The sequence below is a fragment of the Pristiophorus japonicus genome, chromosome 8 (assembly GCF_044704955.1).
Source record: "Pristiophorus japonicus isolate sPriJap1 chromosome 8, sPriJap1.hap1, whole genome shotgun sequence".
NCBI lineage: Eukaryota > Metazoa > Chordata > Chondrichthyes > Pristiophoridae > Pristiophorus > Pristiophorus japonicus.
Genome location: NC_091984.1, coordinates 225,963,235 through 225,984,017, shown reverse-complemented (window position 1 = coordinate 225,984,017; position 20,783 = coordinate 225,963,235). Strand labels below are relative to the sequence as shown.

The 20,783-nt window shown below is 46.2% G+C and overlaps 1 protein-coding gene across 7 annotated transcripts in view; it reads right to left on the bottom strand.

Moving 5' to 3' along the window:
* LOC139269044 (unconventional myosin-XVIIIb-like) overlaps window positions 1-20,783 on the bottom strand; it is a 452,517-nt gene that overhangs the window by 90,240 nt on the left and 341,494 nt on the right. For all 7 annotated transcript variants that reach the window (XM_070888021.1, XM_070888023.1, XM_070888024.1 and 4 more), the window contains one exon: window positions 12,201-12,314. In XM_070888021.1, coding sequence (XP_070744122.1) covers window positions 12,201-12,314 — 114 coding nt within the window. The remainder of the gene's footprint in view (window positions 1-12,200; window positions 12,315-20,783) is intronic.

Sequence of the window (20,783 nt, the reverse complement as noted above, 5' to 3'; positions counted from 1 at the left end):
AGAAGAGCGCTGTCAGAAAGGTCAGGGCAAAGCCTCTGTCTGTTCCCGTTCTGGAGACTGATGAGCAGACTGCAGCTTATAATTTGTTAACACAATCATTCATCCTCAGACACTCTGACAAGACAATATAGACTCGTTAGCTGCTCAGGAGTATTGGAATTTTGATAATGCAATTAATTACATGTAAATAAGAAATTGAAGTCATTTAATGATATCATTGTCTGTAAATAACTTGTTTATTTTTTGTAAATCCACTTGTTCATTCTCCTTTAGTTAATTTCCCACATTACAACAGCGCCTACACTGAGGTTGCATGATCAGCCATGATCATATTGCATGGCGGTGCAGGCTCGAGGGGCCGAATGGTCTGCTCCTGCTTTCTATGTTTCTATGTTTCAAAGTTACTTCATTGGCTGTGAAGCGTTTTGAGAGGTCCAGTGGTCATGAAAGGTGCTATATAAATGCAACACTTTCTTTTCCTTTCCCGCCTCCCTCTTTCAGCTGAGACGTTAAACCGAGGCCCCGTCTGCTGTCTTGAGTGGGCATAAAATAACCCATGGCACTGTTTCGAAGAAGAGCAGGGGAGTTATCCCCGGGTCCTGGCCAATATTTATCCCTCAATCAACATGACAAAAAACGGATTATCCAGTCTTTATCGCATTGTTGTTTGTGGGAGCTTGCTGTGCGCAAATTGGCTGACCCGTTTCCCACATTACAACAGTGACCACACTACTTCATTGGCTGTAAAACGCTTTGAGAAGTACAGTGGTCGTGAAAGGCGCTATATAAATGCAAGGACTTCCTTTTGCCCCCTGCCAGCTCCCACTTTATTTTCACACAGAAGGATTATAATGTGCAGGATACAGTTGCTTTCCTTGCTGCTGCCAATATCAGAGATGGCCAACACGGCTTATTGTCATTCAGCTATTTCATACCACTGCTGTTTCTCAGATTTGCAAGGTAGCATTCCCGCCTCCGAGTGAGGACATTGTGAGTCGCAGCCCAGCTCCAGGACTTGAGCACTTAAGCTAGGCTGACACTTCAGCACTGTCACAGTGTTACATTGTTGAAGGTGTAAGGGCCGAAATTGCCCGTTTGCACCTCCGGCCACTGCTAACAGGGCAATAGGTGGTTAATAAGTGGCAACAAATGGACAACGTGGACCACTTTCCATACCTCGGGAGCCTATTATCAGCAAGGGCAGACATCGACAACAAGGTTCAACACTGCCTCCAGTGCGCCAGCGCAGCCTTCAGCTGCCTGAGGAAGAGAGTGTTCAAAGATCAGACCCTCAAATCTGGCACCAAGCTCATGTATGGCTCAGAGACATGGACCATGTACAGTAGACACCTCAAACCGTTGGAGAAATACCACCAACGATGTCTCCGCAAGATCCTGCAAATCCCCTGGGAGGACAGACGCATCAACGTTAGTGTTCTCGACCAGGCCAACATCCCCAGCATCGAAGCACTGACCAGCTCTGCTGGGCAGGCCGCATGCCAGACACGAGACTCCCAAAACAAGTGCTCTACTTGGAACTCCTTCACGGCAAGCGAGCCCCAGGTGGGCAGAGGAAACGTTTCAGGACACCCGCAAAGCCTTCTTGATAAAGTGCAACATCCCCACCGATGCCTGGGAGTCCCAGACCGCCCTAAGTGGAGGAAGAGCATCCGGGAGGGTGCTGAGTACCTTGAGTCTCGTCGCTGAGAGCATGTAGAAACCAAGCGCAGGCAGCGGAAGGAATGTGCGGCAAACCAGTCCCACCCACCCCTTTCCTTCAACCACTGTCTGTCCCACCTGTGACAGAGACTGTAATTCCCGTATCGGACTGTACAGTCACCTAAGAACTCACTTTTAGAGTGGAAGCAAGTCTTCCTCGATTTCGAAGGACTGCCTGCCTATAAGTGGTTTGCGCCCGCGGACAAGTGGTGGAAGCGGCTCGGCCGGAATTGCCCCCGGGATGCTGTGGGTGAAAATGGCTTTGCCCCTTAGTTGGTGCCCCGGTCTGGGGGCATCGCCCCGCAAACCCCGTTGCGCCCGCGGGGGGGGGAGGGGGGGAGGAATTGTCTCGCAGGAGCGGGGTCAGCGCTGGGCAATGCCACAGTGCGTGAAGCTGGCGGTGACTGGGGCACTGCAGCCTCCCGTAAAGCGGAGAGCGCAGCATTGCGGCTGCCACCTTCGTTTAATTATCGGCCGGCTCTGGAGTCGACCCGACAATGGCGACCGTTGGCTCGGCCGGTCCCCCAGCAGGCTACCCGGCAAGCCCTGTCGGGTGCCGGACCGCTGGCCCGGCCGAAACCCTCCCTGGTGGACCAGTGCGTGTCACGGAGCTGGCCCTCGACTTCACAGCGTCCCTCCCCTTTACGAGAGGGGGAGGGATGTTGCGACGCGTCGGCGCAATGCGGCACATTGGCTTCGCAATGACTCGGTCAGCACGGCGCTGACTTACAGCACCGTGCTCCCACCTCCTACCCGCCCCGAGGGCACCCGAGAGCGCCAGCATCATTTGTGTAACTTCAGGTGCCCAATTCCGGGGCTCCTGCGTGCTGCTGCCGCCGAGCGATTAAAAAAATCTGATCATTCAAATTATGTGCCCCAAACCCAGCACGGGGCATTTTCGTCCCCGTAGACTTTTGCACGAGAGGTCTTGTTTGCTTGCTTGAGTGGATATGAGGAGAGATTGGGTCGACTGGGCCTGTATTCACTAGCGTTTAGAATAATGAGAGGGGATCTCATTGAAACGTATAAAATTCTGACTGGGTTGGATAGACTGGATGTGGGGAGGATGTTTCCCCTGGCTGGGAAGTCTAGAACAAGGGGTCGCAGTCTCAGGATACGGGATAGGAAATTTAGGACCGAGATGAGGAGAAATTTTTTCACTCAGAGGGTGGTGAACCTGTGGAATTCTCTACCACAGAAGGCTGTGGAGGCCAAGTCACTGAATATATTTAAGAGGGAGATAGATTTCTAGAAACAAAAGACATCAAGGGGTATGGGGTAAAAACGGGAATATGGTGTTGGGATAGAGGATCAGCCATGATCATATTGAATGGCGGTGCAGACTCAAAGGGCCGAATGGCCTACTACTGCTCCTATTTTCTATGGTTCTATGTTTCTAAAAGATCCCAGGACACTTTTTGAAGAGAAGGAACTTTGTCCGGTGTCCTGGCCTACATTTGTCTTTGAAGTTAGCCAACACCACCAGAACAGATCATCCGTCTCATTGATGTTCATGGAATGTGCTATGGAAAGTTGGCTGCTGCATTTACCCACAAAACAAACATAACTACACTGCAAAAAGTACTTAAGTCGCTATGAAATGCTTTGGGATTTTCCTGAGGGTCTGAAAGGAGCTATATAAATATAAGTACTTCCTACATAACAACAACAACTTGTATTTATATAGCGCGTTTAACGTAGTGAAACGTCGCAAGGTGCTTCACAGGAGTGTTATGAGACAAAACATTTATGGCTAAAGAGATCAAGAGTTATGGAGAGAAAGCAGGAAAGGGGTACTGAGGGAATGAAAAGCCATGATCTTATTGAATGGTGGTGCAGGCTCGAAGGGCCGAATGGCCTACTCCTGCACCTATTTTCTCTGTTTCTTTGTTTCTATTTACACCGAGCCACATAAGGAGAAATTAGCGCAGATGAACGAGGTTGTTTTTAAAGGAGCATCTTAAAGGAGGAAAGAGAGGTAGTGAGGCGGAGCGGTCTAGGGAAGGAGTTCCAGAGCTTAGGGCCGAGGCAACAGAAGGCACGGCCACAAATGGTTGAGCAATTATAATCAAGGATGCTCAAGAGGGCAGAATTTGAAGAGCATAGATATCTTTGAGGGGGGGGGGGGAGTGGTTATGGGGCTGGAGGAGATTACAGAGATAGGGAGGGGCGAGACCATGGAGGGATTTGAAAACAAGGATGAGAATTTTGAAATCGAGGCGTTGCTTAACTGGGAGCCAATGTAGGTCAGCGAGTACAGGGGTGATGGATGAACAGGCAGCTGAGTTTTAGATGACCTCAAGTTTACGTAAGGTAGAGTGTAGGAGGCCAGCTCGGAGCTTGTTGGGAGTAGTCAAGTCAAGAGTAGAGAGATTAGATTTGAGAAATGACTCTTTTCACTGGCACATTAAGTAAAGCTCTATAACTGCAGAAACGTTCAGTGCAATCACTTTCATGTAGCAATCATTCTGCTGCCTCTCTCATTTCACAGATATCCCTGATCCAGAAAACACAGGAACAAAACAAGGTAATAATCTAAACATCAATAAACTATTAAATAAATGCACAAATGTTGGCTGCAAATGTTAAAACACGCACATTAATATTCTAAGCAGATGAAAAATAAAAATATATATATATTTTTTTTAAATGGTTCTCTTTAACGTGGGACTTTAACCGCCTTTCATTAAATGCATGTTGGTATTGGACAGAAGTGCAGGCGGCCAGGGAATCTGCCCACACATCAGAAATAGAAGCCAGCCACATGGAGTTTCTCGTCAACAACATAGAGCAGCATGTACTGAAAAACACCTGTGTTGTGCCATGTATAATAAAAGCCTCTGCACTGTTTAGTAACTTTTAAAGAAATGTAAATGTATTCTCATCCGTTCCGTGTACTGCTTTCATCTGCATAGTGCTACATGTAACGTGATTCGTGATCGGTGTTGAAATGTATCCTGGAATCTAATGTAAACCTGTTCTTATCTGCTCCATGTAATACCCTTATTTGCACAGTACTACATGCAATGTGATTTATGGATTGTACTAAACTGTACCTTGAAATGAAATGCAACCTAGTGCAGTGTATGGAACTGCTGTCAGCCTCCAAACAAATTGTATGGAATTGCTGACCGCAATGTACTGAACTATTTTCCAATGTGTTGTGAACATTTTTATATGAATAAAGTATATTTTTGGAAAAAAAAGTCAACATGCTGGGCTCACGCGCGTGACTAGGCTCCCACTTAGAACGAACGGTCAGGAAGTGGCCACATGGCCACATGGTGCATTAGCAACAGGAGCCCAGGGGGAGCACTCAACTCACAATTTCCAAAGTCTGGCTAGAAGTATTGGGGGGAAAATTGCATTCGGAGGATTCCTTCGGGCGAACGCCATCGACCCGAAAAAGTATTATGAAAATACCCGGCGGTCCCGGAGGAATGTAGGATTGTGGTCGGAGGCCTAGTTTCGCAGTCCAACCGAAGGGAACATGTCTTCCAGGTACGTATTCGTATCCTGGGATCATGTGGGCCTGGACCATCAATGAACATCTAGTATTCTCATTGATAATAATGGGAGCTCCGATTGTACGAGCTCCCGTTACTATCAATCAGAATACCCCCAAAAAACAAGAAACACAACACAATAAATTTTTAAAAAAACACCTCACACATTTAAAATTAATTGAAATTGAATGTAATTAAATGTTTTAGAGAAAAAAAATTAGATTTTTTTTTATGTGTTTTAATTGGCATAAAAATAAATTTACCTTAACGGACAGGGTTTTTAATATAAAAATGAGTGATTAAATTTAATTGTTCTATGTTTTAAAAATCTTATGGTGATAAAGGTAGGTGATACGCCTGCTTTTACCAGGCGTACGAGTTTGAAGGACATTCGCTGGGCAAGAGCCTAATCTTTGTCCCGCAGGTGTCCTTCCTGCGGGGTTGCGTGCGAGTGTGACAGACCGCAAAATCCAGCGCATGCGCGTCGTGCGCCGAGAACCGGCATCTGCGGGGCCGCTTCAGGCGTGAGCTCATCGCATGCACCTGGAGAGGCCGCAACTTCCGGCCCATTCAATCTGCCAGACAGAAAAAGCCCTCTCGTATATCGCATGCCGATCATCTGCCAACGGTGCTGTAAGTGACTGGTACCAAATCGGTGCAAGGAGATTTAGATAGGTTAAGCAAATGGGCTAAGGTTTGGCAGATGGAATACAATGTCGGAAAGTGTGAGGTCATCCACCTTGGGAAAAAAAACAGTAAAAGGGAATATTATTTGAATGGGGAGAAATTACAACATGCTGCGGTGCAGAGGGACTTGGAGGTCCTTGTGCATGAATCCCAAAAAGTTAGCTTGCAGGTGCAGCAGGTAATCAGGAAGGCGAATGGAATCTTGGCCTTCATTGCGAGAGGGATGGAGTACAAAAGCAGGGAGGTCCTTCTGCAACTGTACAGGGTATTGGTGAGGCCGCACCTGGAGTACTGCATGCAGTTTTGGTCACCTTACTTAAGGAAGGATATACTAGTTTTGGAGGGGGTACAGAGACGATTCACTAGGCTGATTCCGGAGATGAGGGGGTTACCTTATGATGATAGATTGAGTCAACTGGGTCTTTACTCGTTGGAGTTCAGAAGGATGAGGGGTGATCTTAGAGAAACATTTAAAATAATGAAAGGGATAGACCAAGATAGAGACAGAGAGGTTGTTTCCACTGGTCGGGGAGACTAGAACTAGGGGGCACAGCCTCAAAATACGGGGGAGCCAATTTAAAACCGAGTTGAGAAGGAATTTCTTCTCCCAGAGGGTTGTGAATCTGTGGAATTCTCTGCCCAAAGAAGCAGTTGAGGCTGGCTCATTGAATGTATTCAAGTCACAGATAGATAGATTTTTAACCAATAAGGGAATTAAGGGTTACGGGGAGCGGGCGGGTAAGTGGAGCTGAGTCCATGGCCAGATCAGCCATGATCTTGTTGAATGGCGGAGCAGGCTCGAGGGGCTAGATGGCCTACTCCTGTTCCTAATTCTTATGTTCTTATGTTGTTACGTGAATTATATTACAGCATCAAGTAAACACAAGATAGATTTATAGTTTAATTAAAAAATTGCTTCGGGGGTTTGTTTTCTTGCCACATCAGACCTTACACCATTCAGGCGAGCTCTGCAGGTCTCATTTTTCCAAAGCCCACCACACACTACCTCAAGCCCAGGCTGACTAGCACTTTGTGTTTTTTTTTTAGCCTGCTGAAATTTTCACCCTAGCTCGTCCAGGAAGGATAATCAAAGTCTGGTGTGCTGCTGTGTATCGAGTTATTTTGCTGAGATTTTAAATGGCTTTATTGGCAGAGCCATGTCTGAAGCAATGGAGCATGCACAGATAAGTCAAAGTGACCTGGTGTCACAGTATCAACAGTTTACCAAAGCACCTGTCGTGGTACAATAGCATGATTGCCCAATGCTATGGATTTCTCATCTTGGTTGGGCCATGAGGATGTGGAAAGAGGAAACAAAGTGGCTGAAATTGCCCCTTTGCGCCAGGCCAGTTAGCGCGCCCGGTTGGCACTAACGGGCGAGAAGTGGTTTGCACCCTGGGCAGGCGGTTCGGCCGGATATGCCCCCCCTCCCGCCGCCCCGGGATGGCGGCTTTGCACCGCGCCCCTTCGTTGGCGCCCTGGGCGCCAGTGATGTCATCGCCCTGCCGCGCCGACCCCTTATCGCCCTGCGGAGGAAATTGCCCCGCGGGATCGCGGTAGGCGCTGGGCGATGCCAACCGTCAGCTTCACGGGGCGCAAAGCTGCCGGCAGTCGGGGGCGCTGCAGCATTCATTAAAGGGGAGGGGCCCAGCGCCGCGGCCGACATCTTAATTGAATTGTTGGGGCGAATCTGGAATCGGCCTGACAATGGCGGCTGCTGATTCGGCTGGGCCACCAACAGGCAACCCGGGCACCCCCTCTTGGGTGGCCCAGTGGGTGCCGCGGAGCCAGCCCTAGGCTTCGCAGCGCCCCTCCCCTTTAAGAGAGGGGGAGGGATGTTGCGACACGTTTAGCGCTGCGCTAACGCACAGCTCCCACCTCTCCTTCCCGCCCAGGGGGCGCGCCAAGAGGGCCAGCATCTTTTTTTTCAGGTTAAAGAAGCCCAATTCCATGGCTCATGTATCCTCTTACCGCTGGGCAATAACTAATCGGATAAATCAAATTCTGCGGCTGACCCGAACCCAGCACGGGGTCAATTTTGCCCCCCCCCCCCCCCAAGTCATTATCAACTGAGGGGTGGGAAGAGGGGGGAAAGCAGCTGGGAAAAGAAACAGAAGAAGAAGTCTTCCTTGCTGCTGGCAACTACCTCTCACTCTTTGGGTTTTCAATAGTGCTGGCAAAGACCCGGGGAAAGTGGACCAGCCATTAAGCCCAATGGTATAGTTGGAGGCACATAGAATCCAGAACAGGCCGCGATTTCGCAGCAAAATGACGACACTGTGCAGCTAATTTCTCCCCCCAAAACTATCATATATAAACAGCAGCTCACCAATTCCTCACCTCGGACTCAGTCTTAAACAGTCCGCTGCTTGAGTTTAGAAGAATGAGAGGTGACCTCATTGAAACATCTAAGATTCTGAGAGGTTTTGACAGGGTAGATGCTGAGAGGCTGTTTCCCCTGGCTGGGGAGTGTAGGGCTGAGATCTATAAGTTTTGCACTCTCGGGGAATCAAGGCATATGGGAATCACACGGGCAAGTGGAGTTGAGGTCAAAGGTCAGCCATGATCGTATTGAATGGTAGAGCAGGCCCCAGGGGCCGTAGGGCCTGCTCCTTCTCCTAATTCTTATGTTCTTATGATACAACGAGCAACCAGGAAAATGTTTTTTTGGAGAGATTGAGCAATAATTTATCTCCAGAAATCAACTGAGGCTCAGTTGTGAAAATGTGCTGCTCTCCAGAATTTAGGACCAAAACTTCCAGGGCTGGCTGCATTGTTAACAGAATACTGCAGTACTAACTGCCCATGGTCCACTGCAGGCTGTCATTTTTTGCTGTGCCCATGAATTCCTCCTATTATGCAGCCTTTAACTGTACAAGTGAAATTGGGATTTTCCAAACCTACTAAACGTGGGACCATTAAAACCAATGGGAGAGTGGTTAGTATAGCCTACTAGTGCAAACTAATCACTGAAGTTCCAGTGCCAGGGAGAGGCCTATTTACTCCTCAAACTAGGAACCATGGGGCAAAGCACCAGACCTGAACTGGGGAGACCAGGACAAGTTGTTTACTGAGAAAAACTATAGCAGCATTGAACATTGGAGCATTAACATACAGAGAGGAGGAATTCTCTAACCTGCCCTGCTACCTATCGAAGCTGTTTTGAAACAGAAGGAGGCAGTACCCTCTGCTTGGATATCACCTAGATTGCAAAAGAGGGCATTGATGAAAATGATGATATGCCAAGACAATCTGCAGGGGATGACATACCCGGAGAATAATTACAACGAATGAACAATCGCCAGAGAAAGGTCAGATTAATAGCCCCAAGATTGTGAGATGAGATGCCGAAAGAAAAATATTATAAAAAGGGTATAGAGGCACTGGAGAGGGTGCATAGAAGATTTACAATGTTGATGCCAAAAATGTGAGGTTAAAGCCATCAGGAAAGGATGAACAGGCTGGGTCTCTTTTCTCTTGAAGAGAGAAGGCTGAGGGGTGACCTAATAGAGGGCTTTGAAATTATGAAAGGTTTTGATAGAGTGGATACAGAGAGAATGTTTCCACTTGTTGGGAAGAGCATAACCAGAGGCCATCAATATAAGATAATCACCAAGAAATCAAATAGGGAATTCAGAAGAAAATTCTTTACTCAGAGAGTTTTGAGAGTATGGAGTGGTGAAGCAAATAGTATAGATGCATTTAAGGGGAGGCTAGATAAGTGTATGAGAGAGAAGGGGATAGAGGGTTATGTTGATAGAGTTAGATGAGGAAGGATGGAAGGAGGCTCGAGTGGAGCATAAACGCTGGCATGGACTGGTTGGGCCGAATGGCCTGTTTCTGTGCTGTATATCGTATGTAATTCTATGTATAAACTGGGGGCACAGACACGATGGGCCGAATGGCCGCCTGTGCTGTATCATTCTATTATCAACTGCTGTCACCAAAGAGATCATTGCTAAACCACCAACAAAATGGTGGTTGCGGAGGACACCAAGGCCGGATCTTCGCCTACCTGGGCGGGTCACCGGGGCAGGTGGGCCATGACCCCGCTGCTGGCTCCAACCCACTGTTGAAAATGAACTTACCTTTATGGGGCCTATTAAGCCCACCCAGCACGTTACCCGGCCCAATTAGATAGAACATGTCTGATTATGTCATTCATGATGCGTGTTCAGCCAGGATCTTTAAAGGGGCCATGTTACCTTACATTTGAAGTTTAATCGAACAAAGTGGATGTTGAATCTTTACTCTACAATAATACAATCAAAGTTATATATGAGTGAAAATAAATATTTAAATAATATTATTAAATATTACGACGCTATCTACAAATACGATCAAGAACATAATTTAAAAAGTACATTAATCGGGAAGTTATTGATGTTTTAGTCACAAATCTATAGACTTTTGTATCAGTAACTGGTACAAATAAAAGATGTGTGTGTATACACTAATATATAAAATTAAGCGGATTTTAAATGTAATTGTAAAGAGGTGGATTTACAATCTTATGCAAGTTCACCAGAAGAGCTGTGGAATCCCTGACAAACAGTGTAAGTGGTGCTTACAATGTGTTTCTGGGATTTCTGAAGCTCTTCCATTGAAGTTAACAATGGACAAGTGAGAGAACCTCTGCAGAAATTCAACCTAAAGTCTCAGACTGAAAAATTTAATTATTTATATTCAGGGACTGAAAACAAATTGAACCAGTGGAATGAGTGATGAGAATGAAATTGTTACAGTTAATGACTTGACTTAATGTGTAACTGGACAATCACAGTATACTGAGAGAAAAACCTGACCAGAAACAATACAAAAATGTATTTAAATGGTATGTGTCATTTTTTATAGTGCAGATCAATTCACTGAGATTACTGTTGAGTCGGAAGGCAACAGCCGAGAATGGGCAGTGAAAAATCTATTTCCCTCAACATCCAGGGTAGTAGGAGAGCCTTCAGCACCCACATTCCCTCAGGAATTTCTGAATTAACATTTACCAGTAGCTTTTCAAGTAGAACAGAATCTCGATCAATCTATTAGCTGATGTAATAAACATGTTTTTATTTTGGTTTGTTTTTCATGCTGTCAAGTAATCAGCTGGAGCAATGGCCACTGAACTCCAGCCTCAGGTTGACAGACGTGGTTCCCGAGCTGCGTGAATCCTGTCGCCATGCAGGGAAATTTAAAAAGCAAGTGAAAAAAGGTTTGTAGTAAGTGCCTGTAAACTACTTGATAATCATCTCAATTGGGTCGCTGGCTGCTGTCGGTTTGGGTCAGCTTCACGATGACAGGACTTTTTTTGCCGGCAGAGGGCTCGACGGGCCAAATGGCCTCCTTTTATGCTGCAACCATTCTATGATTCTAGGACAAACAGGTTCCTGACCCGCTGTAAAAAAATAACAAGTTTCCCGACACGTCCCGCCACCGATCTCGCCTGCTCGTCAGAATACCAAGTTTTTTTGTAATGATAAAGAACAGCTCCTTTTGATGTCATCACGAGAAGGCTACAGGGATAGACTGAGGTGCATGGACTAAGTCACAATTCAATTTCTGAGTAACAATTCAACAAGCCGACACTAAGGTTTTAACCGCAAGAATATCTTTTTGCGTCATTTCTGATTTTTTTTTTTATATTGCTTTAATATTGTACGGTATACGGACAAGCTGAGGCAACGTTATATCACACACATGCAAAACAGGCAACAAAAAAAACATAGCAAAATGGAGCCAACTGGAATAATTTCAGATATTCTTATCTTGTTTTTTCCCAGGACTGAAAATCCTTTGACTTCCTTAAGTATTAGGAGGGATAAGGATCAAAAAGACAGGAAGAGATTGTCAAGTATTACTGAAGGGGATGTCAATTCACCACAGCCAAAGTTAATGAGGCTGCTTTAGCTCGCATAGGGAATTAAGCTGAGGCTTTGATTTTTTTCATTCCCACAGTGCACAGAATGCCAATATCTGCTTGAAGATGAGGTCTAGTTATTTAAGCACTAAGTCTATAATTCTACAGCACTGGGCATTCTAACCAGTTAATAAATGCAAGCATGCCAATCATACTATAGAAGCCTTGGGTATAGCAACTTATAATTCACTTGTGATAATTACTTTGCAAGGAACACCACTGTGTGGCTGTTTAATGATGGAACCTAAGGAAAGGGAAAGCTTTGCGGTTAAATAAGCTGCGGCTAGATGGAGTGGCGAACCATCTGCTAATGGATCTGCAAAGCTGGGTACTGGACTGAAGGCAGGAATGTGGAGCTGAGCTTCGTATGTTCTCACCGTGCCCTTGTTCCTCTGAATTTTTTCCAGCTGAACGTAGAGGTTTTCCAACTCCAGCATCGTCGATTTGTGAACCTTCTCTGTCTCTGCAGAACGAGCCCTGCTCTCTTCTAACTGGTGGGAGGAAAAGAGAAACAGTTTCTGAGTAACAATTCAACAAGCCGACACTAAGATTTTAACCGCAAGAATATCTTTTTGCGTCATTTCTGATTTTTTTTTAAAAAAAGGGCATAACGGTGCATCAACAGTATTATACAAGAAGGTATCCACTTCCTCGCATGGAGAGAGAGTCCCATCTCAGCCGAACCATCAGGGCAAAGCATTAGGAAGAGAGATGTTTGCGTAAGAACATATATTGGGCCAAAAATTGAGGTCGGAGGCTTCCCGACCAAATTTATTTACGGAAGTTCCTGGTGGTCCCGGAGGAACGAACATTTGCGCTCCTGAGGCCCAGATGCGCGGCCCAGCGCAGGGGCCCATGTATCTCAGGAGCATACGGGCATCCTGGGCTCACGTGGGCCTGGATCACCAATCACAATGGAGTATTCTCATTGATAATAATGGTGAGTTCCGTTTGTACGAGCTCCCATTACTATCAATGAAATACCCCCCAAAACACAGAAACACAACACAATAAATTAAAAAAAACACCTCACATATTTAAAATTAATTGAAATTAAATTAAATTAAATATTTTAGCAAAAAAAATATTTTTTTGAAAATGTTTTAAAAATGTTTTAATAGGGTTAAAAATAAACTTATCTTAATGGACAGGGTTTTTAATATAAAAATTAGTGATACAATTTAATTTTTCTATCTTTTAAAACTCTTACACTGGTAAAAGCAGGCCTTACGCGTAAGAGTTTGAAGGACATTCGCTGGGCAGGAGTTGGGCAAATAGCCCAAAATCTCCGCCCGCGAAGGCCCTTCTCCCAGGGATGCGTTGGAACGGTCTAAAGAAATGTTGACAGATCGCAAGTGCTGGATTTCGGCGCATACGCATCACGCGCCTGAACCCTGAACGCGGGTCCTCTTCGAGCATGTGTGCACATCGTACACACCTGGAGAGGCCGCACTTTCAGGGCCAGTATAGAAGGTGAAAAGAGTATCAAGCCTGCTCTTTCCCTATACCATTCACGATGGATTCTATCTCACGCATTTAACACCCTGAAGGAAATCTTTGCGTAAATGCTCCTCGATATTCAACGGTCATTGAGTGAAACACCAGAATAATACTCCATTTGCAAATCTCCTCTATTCAACCTTGGCCTACTGCTCTCCGCACGGATCTGTTCCCCAACACAGAAATGATTATGTCCCATTGAGTATTTGATGATTTCAGTCAATACTCTGTAAACCTCAAAAAACCCAATCTCAATGAGAAATCCAGTTCCTTTATAAAAAATTTGATCATCTCAGACTCAACTGTTTCACTGAGAGTGTTTCTTGTATCCACTTTGAGCCTATGGGGAGAAAGTCTCTGCTAACCACTAGTTTTGCTCGAGGCTGATTCATTTTAAAGCCATGTCCTGGATTTCTGGGCTCACAACCATAGACAAGTAGCCAACTCATCGCTATTAGTTTGGGAAGCCAGGAAACTAAAGCCATTCTTGTCCACAGCAAACAGTATTAAACCCAAATCCCACTGGGACTTGTGTGCGGCAAAAATAATTACCGTTTTGATTACATCTATTTATGATAGGATCCAACTTCAGAATTCTCACTGGCACCGTCCTACCTGGCAATGCAGAGTTCATAGAATCATAGAAAAATTATCACACAGGAGGCCATTCGGCCCATCGAGTCTGCACCAATCGAAAAAGAGCTACCCAGCCGAATCCCACCTTCCAGCACTATGTCCTTAGTCCTGTAGGTTACGGCACTTCAAGTGCACATCCAAGTACCTTTTAAATGTGACGAGGGTTTCTGCCTCTACCACCCTTTCAGGCAGCGAGCTCCAGACTCCCACCACCCTCTGGGTGAAGAATTGTTTCCTCATCTCCCCTCTAATCCTTCTACCAACTACTTTAAATCTCTGCCCCATGGTTATTGACCCCTCTGCTAAGGGAAATAGATCCTTTCTATCCACTCTATCTAGGCCCCATATAATTTTATACACCTCAACAAAATCTCCCCTCAGCCTCCTCTGTTCCTAGGAACACAACCCTAGCCTAGCCAATCTTTCCTCATTGCTAAAGTTTTCCACTCCAACATCTTCGCAAATGTATGTTTTAATCGTATTAAGATGGAAAAAACCGCACCGAGAATGTTTGCTGAGGATCAGATACAGCTGCAGTAAGTCCAAACAACCCATTGCCGCCAACAGCGAGGCAGAGAGGAGGTTAATCTATTAGTACCACACTTTTAACCAGCAGGAAAGGACTTTTTAAATGGGCAGAAAGAGACCAATAAGTAGGCAAGTAAAAAAAGAAAGATGTACATTTATAGCGCTCCTTTCACAGCCACCAGACATGCCAAAGCGCTTTACAGTCAATGAAGTACTTTTTGAACTGTGGTCACTGTTGTAATGTGGGAAACGCGGCAGCCAATTTGCGCACAGCAAGCTCCCTCAAACAGCAATGTGATAATGACCAGATAATCTGTTTTTTGTTATGCTGATTGAGGGATAAATATTGGCCGGGACACCGGGGATAACTCCCCTGCTCTTCTTCGAAATAGTGCCACGGGATCTTTTACGGCCACCTGAGGGGGAAGACATCGGTTTAACATCTCATCCGAAAGTCGGCACCTCTGACAGTGCAGCACTCTCTCAGTGTCAGCCTAGATTTTTGTGCTCAAGTCTCTGGAGTGGGACTTGAACCCACAACCTTCTGACTCAGAGGCGAGAGTGCTGCCCCACTGAATCACAGCTGACATCATTAATAATAAATAGCACCAAGGCCAAGTATTGGAAGTAGGTCGCAGGGCAAACAGCACCTGAAGGGGAAAGACAGCTTTGTGTTTCCGATGGGATCCTTTGTCATACGTTTGCGTACACAACAGTAGACCCCGGGCTTTGGTCCACTGCATGAGGCGCTTGGAGATATTTGGTGAGAAAGATGTGTTATAAATGCAAGCGTCCTTATTTGATGAACCAGCCAGATGTGATGAAGGGCCCCATCGAAAAACAATCTCTTCCTTTCAATTGCTGTTCGACCAGTTGTGTATTTCCAGCATTTTACTTCAGATTTCCAACACTGGTGGTTTTCTCCATCCACTCCATGTGATTATGAACACATCAGTGGAGAACTTCATTGTGATTTATTTTGATCAATTTCTACCACTTAACAAAAAAGGAAATAAAGCCTTCACAGTTTATAATTTAATCCAAGATCATTCCTGTCATTTATTTGTTAAATTGATATTAGGAACAGCACAAATAGTAAATACCCTCCATTTTCTATAAACTCCAAATCATCCAGAACTCTACCACCAACCTGTCTCCAATCTAGAAGGCCATTTTGGACTGTCACCGAAGCCCTTCAGCAATCTCCCCTCAGCCTCGATGACCGATGGTGAAATGCTTGGAAGAACTGCGGCATACGGAATGGATTCCTTATAGAGGGCCCCACAGTACAACCTGAAGGATCAAACCTTCCTCGCAAGCAGTGGACAACCATCAACCGCCTCAGAACTGGTCATGGTCGATGCTGCCACCTTCTCCATAGGTGGAAGATTAAAGCATCTCCATCATGTGACTGTGGAGCTCCTAATCAGACTCTGGGGCACATTATTGAGCACTGCACTCGGAGAGAATTCACAGGCAGCCTACAAGATACACACGCAGTTACACCGGATACTCACAGGTGCATACATTACACTGTCAAAGACCATGAACGGGTCCTTCGAGTGTAATTACACCATCTCTCTGATGAATGGCGAACAGCTCGGGATATCGCTATTTTAGCAATGGAAAGCATTTCAGAGCGTAACTCTCTAAGGGTTCGGGTTGTGCATCGATAGGAGCATGGGAACAGGCCATTCAGCCCTTCGAGCTTGTTCTGCTATTCAATGAGATCGTGGCTGATCTGCTCTGCATCTCTCCAGCCACACATTTAGCTCCCTTATCTTGTTATTCTTATACTGAATGGTGTGCGGCCATTGGGAGCAGCGTGCCGCGGCCAAACCCGGAAATCGGCACGGTCCCGGCCTGCAAGACCATCAGCAGGCCGGGGCCATCAGAGGGAGCAGCGTGTGGCGGCCAAACCCGGAAATCGGCACGGTCCCGGCCTGCAAGACCATCAGCAGGCCGGGGCCATCGGAGGGAGCAGCGTGCGGTGGCATACCACTGCAGGGAGCAGCGTGCTGCTGCAAGAGGGCGGGCAGGTACAGCAGGAGTGGCAAGGTCGGGGCGAAGGAGCGGCAAGAGTTCGTAGAGGGATGTGATCGGGGCCCAGGAGAGGTGAGAGTTTGTGGCCCAGAAGAGGCGAGGGCCCAGGGGGCAGCACGGGCCCAGCCCACACTGTGCGATATGTGTGCGCACTAGGTCCGTACAGCAGAGCTGGTCTCCAGTCGTCTTGGTTAATCCTTGCCACTGGACCAGGACCTAGCTCTGTCAAGCCCGTGTGGTGGCTGGTGTGTAACAGCCACCACACGTTAAAAAATTCCACGCACAGACATCTTCCACCCTTCAACATGTAGTTCGGGACCTGGAATATTAGGTCCTTCATTGAATCACCTGTGAACTCATCCCTTTTCGGCGTGGAAGCAAGTCATCCTCGATACGTGGAACTGCCTATGATGGATGGCTGATTTGCGACCTACAACAAAGCAGGATTGTAAACTCCAGAGTCAGGGCCTGTTATGACTGCAAAAATATTAAAGCAGAGCGATAGGAAGTCACCTCTCTACCCCTCCCCAGAAGACCATCTCACATATATCCGTGCTCACATTGGGAACAGTGAAACTGCAGTTCTTGGGACAGGGGGAAAAGAGTGGAAGAGTAATATTCAGATAAAGACAGGGGGAGGGGGGGAAATCTTGTAAACTCAACTCAACTATTGGAGTCCACAAGGCTGCCGACAGAACCCACCATTTTATGGGACAGGACCTGTGTCCGGGGTGTTATAATTACTACAGAGAAGCCGGTGAATTAAGGTAATCAAATAACAAAATCGCCTTCCAAAAAATGCTCAGAGCCTGCGGAGGATCTTTGACTTCCCGAGCCACTGTTGGCAAGAAAGCAGACCCCAAAAAACGGGATAAAATGAAGAGTGTGCATTTATAACAACAACAGGATATCTTGCAGTGGTGTCAGGGGTGAGAGCTTCAGTTGTAGATTAGGACCGATTTAAGCTTCACTCTCACAGATTAGGACGTTATCGGAACCCTGCGATTAAGTCGCTGCTTTTTAATCACTGCCAGATGTCCACATATAATCCATCCGCGTCCCTCGATCAAACTGTTGCTTTGTATTACACCCAGGTAATACTTTGTACAAGGCTGGACTTTCGGCTCATTGCCGCCTCTGTTAGCATTTCCAGGCGGGCGGCCCCACCAGGACATTCGGTGCCGGGGTTTGCCGGGGCGCGGAGCATTACCGCCCGGGAGAGGCGAGCCGGTGTGCAACGCCCCCTGGTTGCGACACCGCCCGTCTCGATATTTGGCTCGCGCCGGATCCATAGCGCCCCCTGGTGGGACCGCCTGTGAAAGCTGGCAGTCCGAGCTACAGCAGCCGCAGTGAGTGAAGTATTGTCGACCTGAGGTAAGTGTGATTGTTTCTTATTTCTTTATTTTTGCGATTTATGTGTGGATGTGGCGTCAGTAAAAGTATTGGGAATGTTTTTGGTGGTGGGGGTTTTATCAGATTTTTTTTCCACGGAAGCCTCTCTGAGGCCGGCTGTTTAGCTCGGGATTTTCTGTTGCTCAGCTGGCCTAGCGCCCGAAGAGGTGTGTAACGCCTTCCTTCGCGCTCCGTTCCACACTCAGGGCCCGGCTGGTGAATTTTGCGGCTGAAGACGCAAATCATTTCCCGGCGCAAAATTTACAGCACCGCCCGGGTTAACACCGCAACAGAGGCGCGATGGAATTTCCACCCCTATATGTTTTCATTCATTTTTAACCCCTTCAAAAATGTTGCCCCAATCTCAAGTGGGTTGTTCCAGTCGGCTGTTGGTTGCCATGGTTACCAGAAGCATGGGATAGGGTCTAGTATCTAAATGTGTCTTCTCCACATTACCTACATAGATATAAAGTCAACCCAAGACTGAAGTCATCATTTTTGATTAATCTCAAGGGACATTTTGCTTTTTAAAATAGAAACTGTGCTTGCTTTGAAGGCACAACAACGTCAGTACTGAAAAGGTTGAGGCCTGCTGGAAGACATATCTCAATCATTAGATCATGTGCTAACTTGGCACTGAGGTGACTGTAGGCTGGATTATGATCCGATCAGTCCCAGAATATTTCCCCAAGTCTTTTTTTTTTTGAGTGCCTGCAAGAGTAAAACTGCATCACGAAAAGTATTAAAAGGATACATTGGCCCTGATGCTTTGTTAAATGCAGCATAGTTTAGCTCGCGGCCTTGCACACTGAAAATCATTCCTCTTATGAAGTACGGTAACCACTAAAAGTAGAAGAACCAATCCCAGTGATTGAGAGGCTAGAACGAGAGTATACAGACACAAACTTAAATCTCAGAAACTTAGGACAGAGAATGAGAGAAACTTTTTTTTTAAATACAGAGGGCTGTTATTGATTGAGGAAGTCAACATTAACTTTTAGATGGTTGATCAAAGAAAAGGGAAGTAAAGCGATACAGTAACATAGTGGGCACATGGGCCTAGGCAGGAGCATAGACACCACGAACAGCCCGCTCACCCATCACCCATGTGCTCACTGACTTACATTGGCTCCCGATTAATCAACGCCTCAATTTTAAAATTCTCATTCTTGTTTCAAATCGCTCCATGGCCTCGACCCTCCCAATCTCTGTAATCTCCTCCAGCACCCCACTACTCCCACTACCGAGATATCTGCGCTCCTCTAATTTTGCCCTCTTGAGTATCCCTGATTATAATCGCTCCAACATTGGTGGCCGTGCCTTCAGCTGCCTGGGCCCCAAGCTCTGGAACTCTCTTCCTAAACCTCTTTGCCTCTCTACCTCTCTTTCCTCCTTTTAAGATGCTGCTTACAACCTACCTCTTTGACCAAGCCCTGCCCTAATATCTCCTTATGTAGCTCAGTGTCAAATTTTATTTTATCACACTCCTTTGAAGAGCCATGGGACGTTTCACTACGTTAAAGGTGCTATATAAATACAAGTTGCTTTTGCCGAGTTGTAATTTCTGTGCAAGATAAATTAAGAAGGGTTGAGGTTTCTAAAAGCCTGTATATAGTTAGGGGAAGGAAAGACTGAGGAAGGTAGGGAGTTCAGCAGTTGAAATCATGGGATGAATGAGTTATAGTAGAAGGCAGTGCCACACACCTTAATTTCAACACAGTAAGGATGCAAGGAGATCGAAGAGCGTGTAGGACATCATATTTGGAACTTAGGTAGAACAGGAATAGAAAGTTCAGCGTGGTAGTGACCATAATGGTGCTGAAATTCGATGTCCCGGTTCCGTACGAAGTTCCTACGGACCCGGGAAGACATCGGAAAAGCCGGTTTTCAGCGCACAAGGCACATGAACTGAAAACCGGCTTTTCCGATCTGACAGCTCCAACGCATATCGGGAGCGAGGACACTTGCAGGGCAAGATTTCCGATATTTGCGGATATCTTGCCCAGCAAATGTCCTCAAAAATCTTGAGCCTGAAAAAGCAGGCGTATAGCTTACTTTTACAGGCGCGTGTTTAAAAATACACAGAAACATTTTAAAATAAAATTATAAACACATAGTTTATTGTTAAAAACCGTTCCCACTATGGTAAGTTTATTTTTAACCATAATTTTAAAAACTTTTTTAAAAAATCAGGAATATAATTTATTTTTATAAGACATAATAACTTTAATTTCAATTAATTTTAAATATGTGTGGTCTGTTTTTTATTTCTTATTGTTTTGTGTGATTGCTTTTGTTCCCATTAATAGGACTGAGAACTGGTAGTTACGCGGGTCTCGGTGCTATTAAAGGGAACCTGTGGAGTACTTACCTGATTGGCTGAGCAGTCACACATGACTGCATCTTCTGCGTCGGGTCCCTCTGGGCGGGAGCACGCTTCGCAGTGCGGGAGGAGAAGGCCTCCCCATCGGAAATCAGGGCGCCTCCTAGACCACCAGGTAAATTCGTAAAAAATATCCAGCGAGGAGGCAATTGCCCGCGGGAAGACCCCCAGAGGAATTTCTGGGCCAATAGAATAGATACTACGGGCTATAAATTCGGGTATCGCCCACTTTAAGGCGGTGATGCCGCTGGGGCCCTTCCTTTAGCGCCGGGCGATGTCTACCGCCTCAAAGTGGGATATTCAGTTGTATCGCCCCAAGAGGAGAGTGGAGCGTTAAGGGAAACGTTCCACACTCCTCTTAGGGCATTAGCGGAAAGATAGCGCAGGAGGCCGACTCAATCTCTTGCCGCTAGTATGCCAGCAACCTAGCTCCTGAAGATGGAAAAAAAATCCTTGTGAAAGTTTCAATAATTCTCAC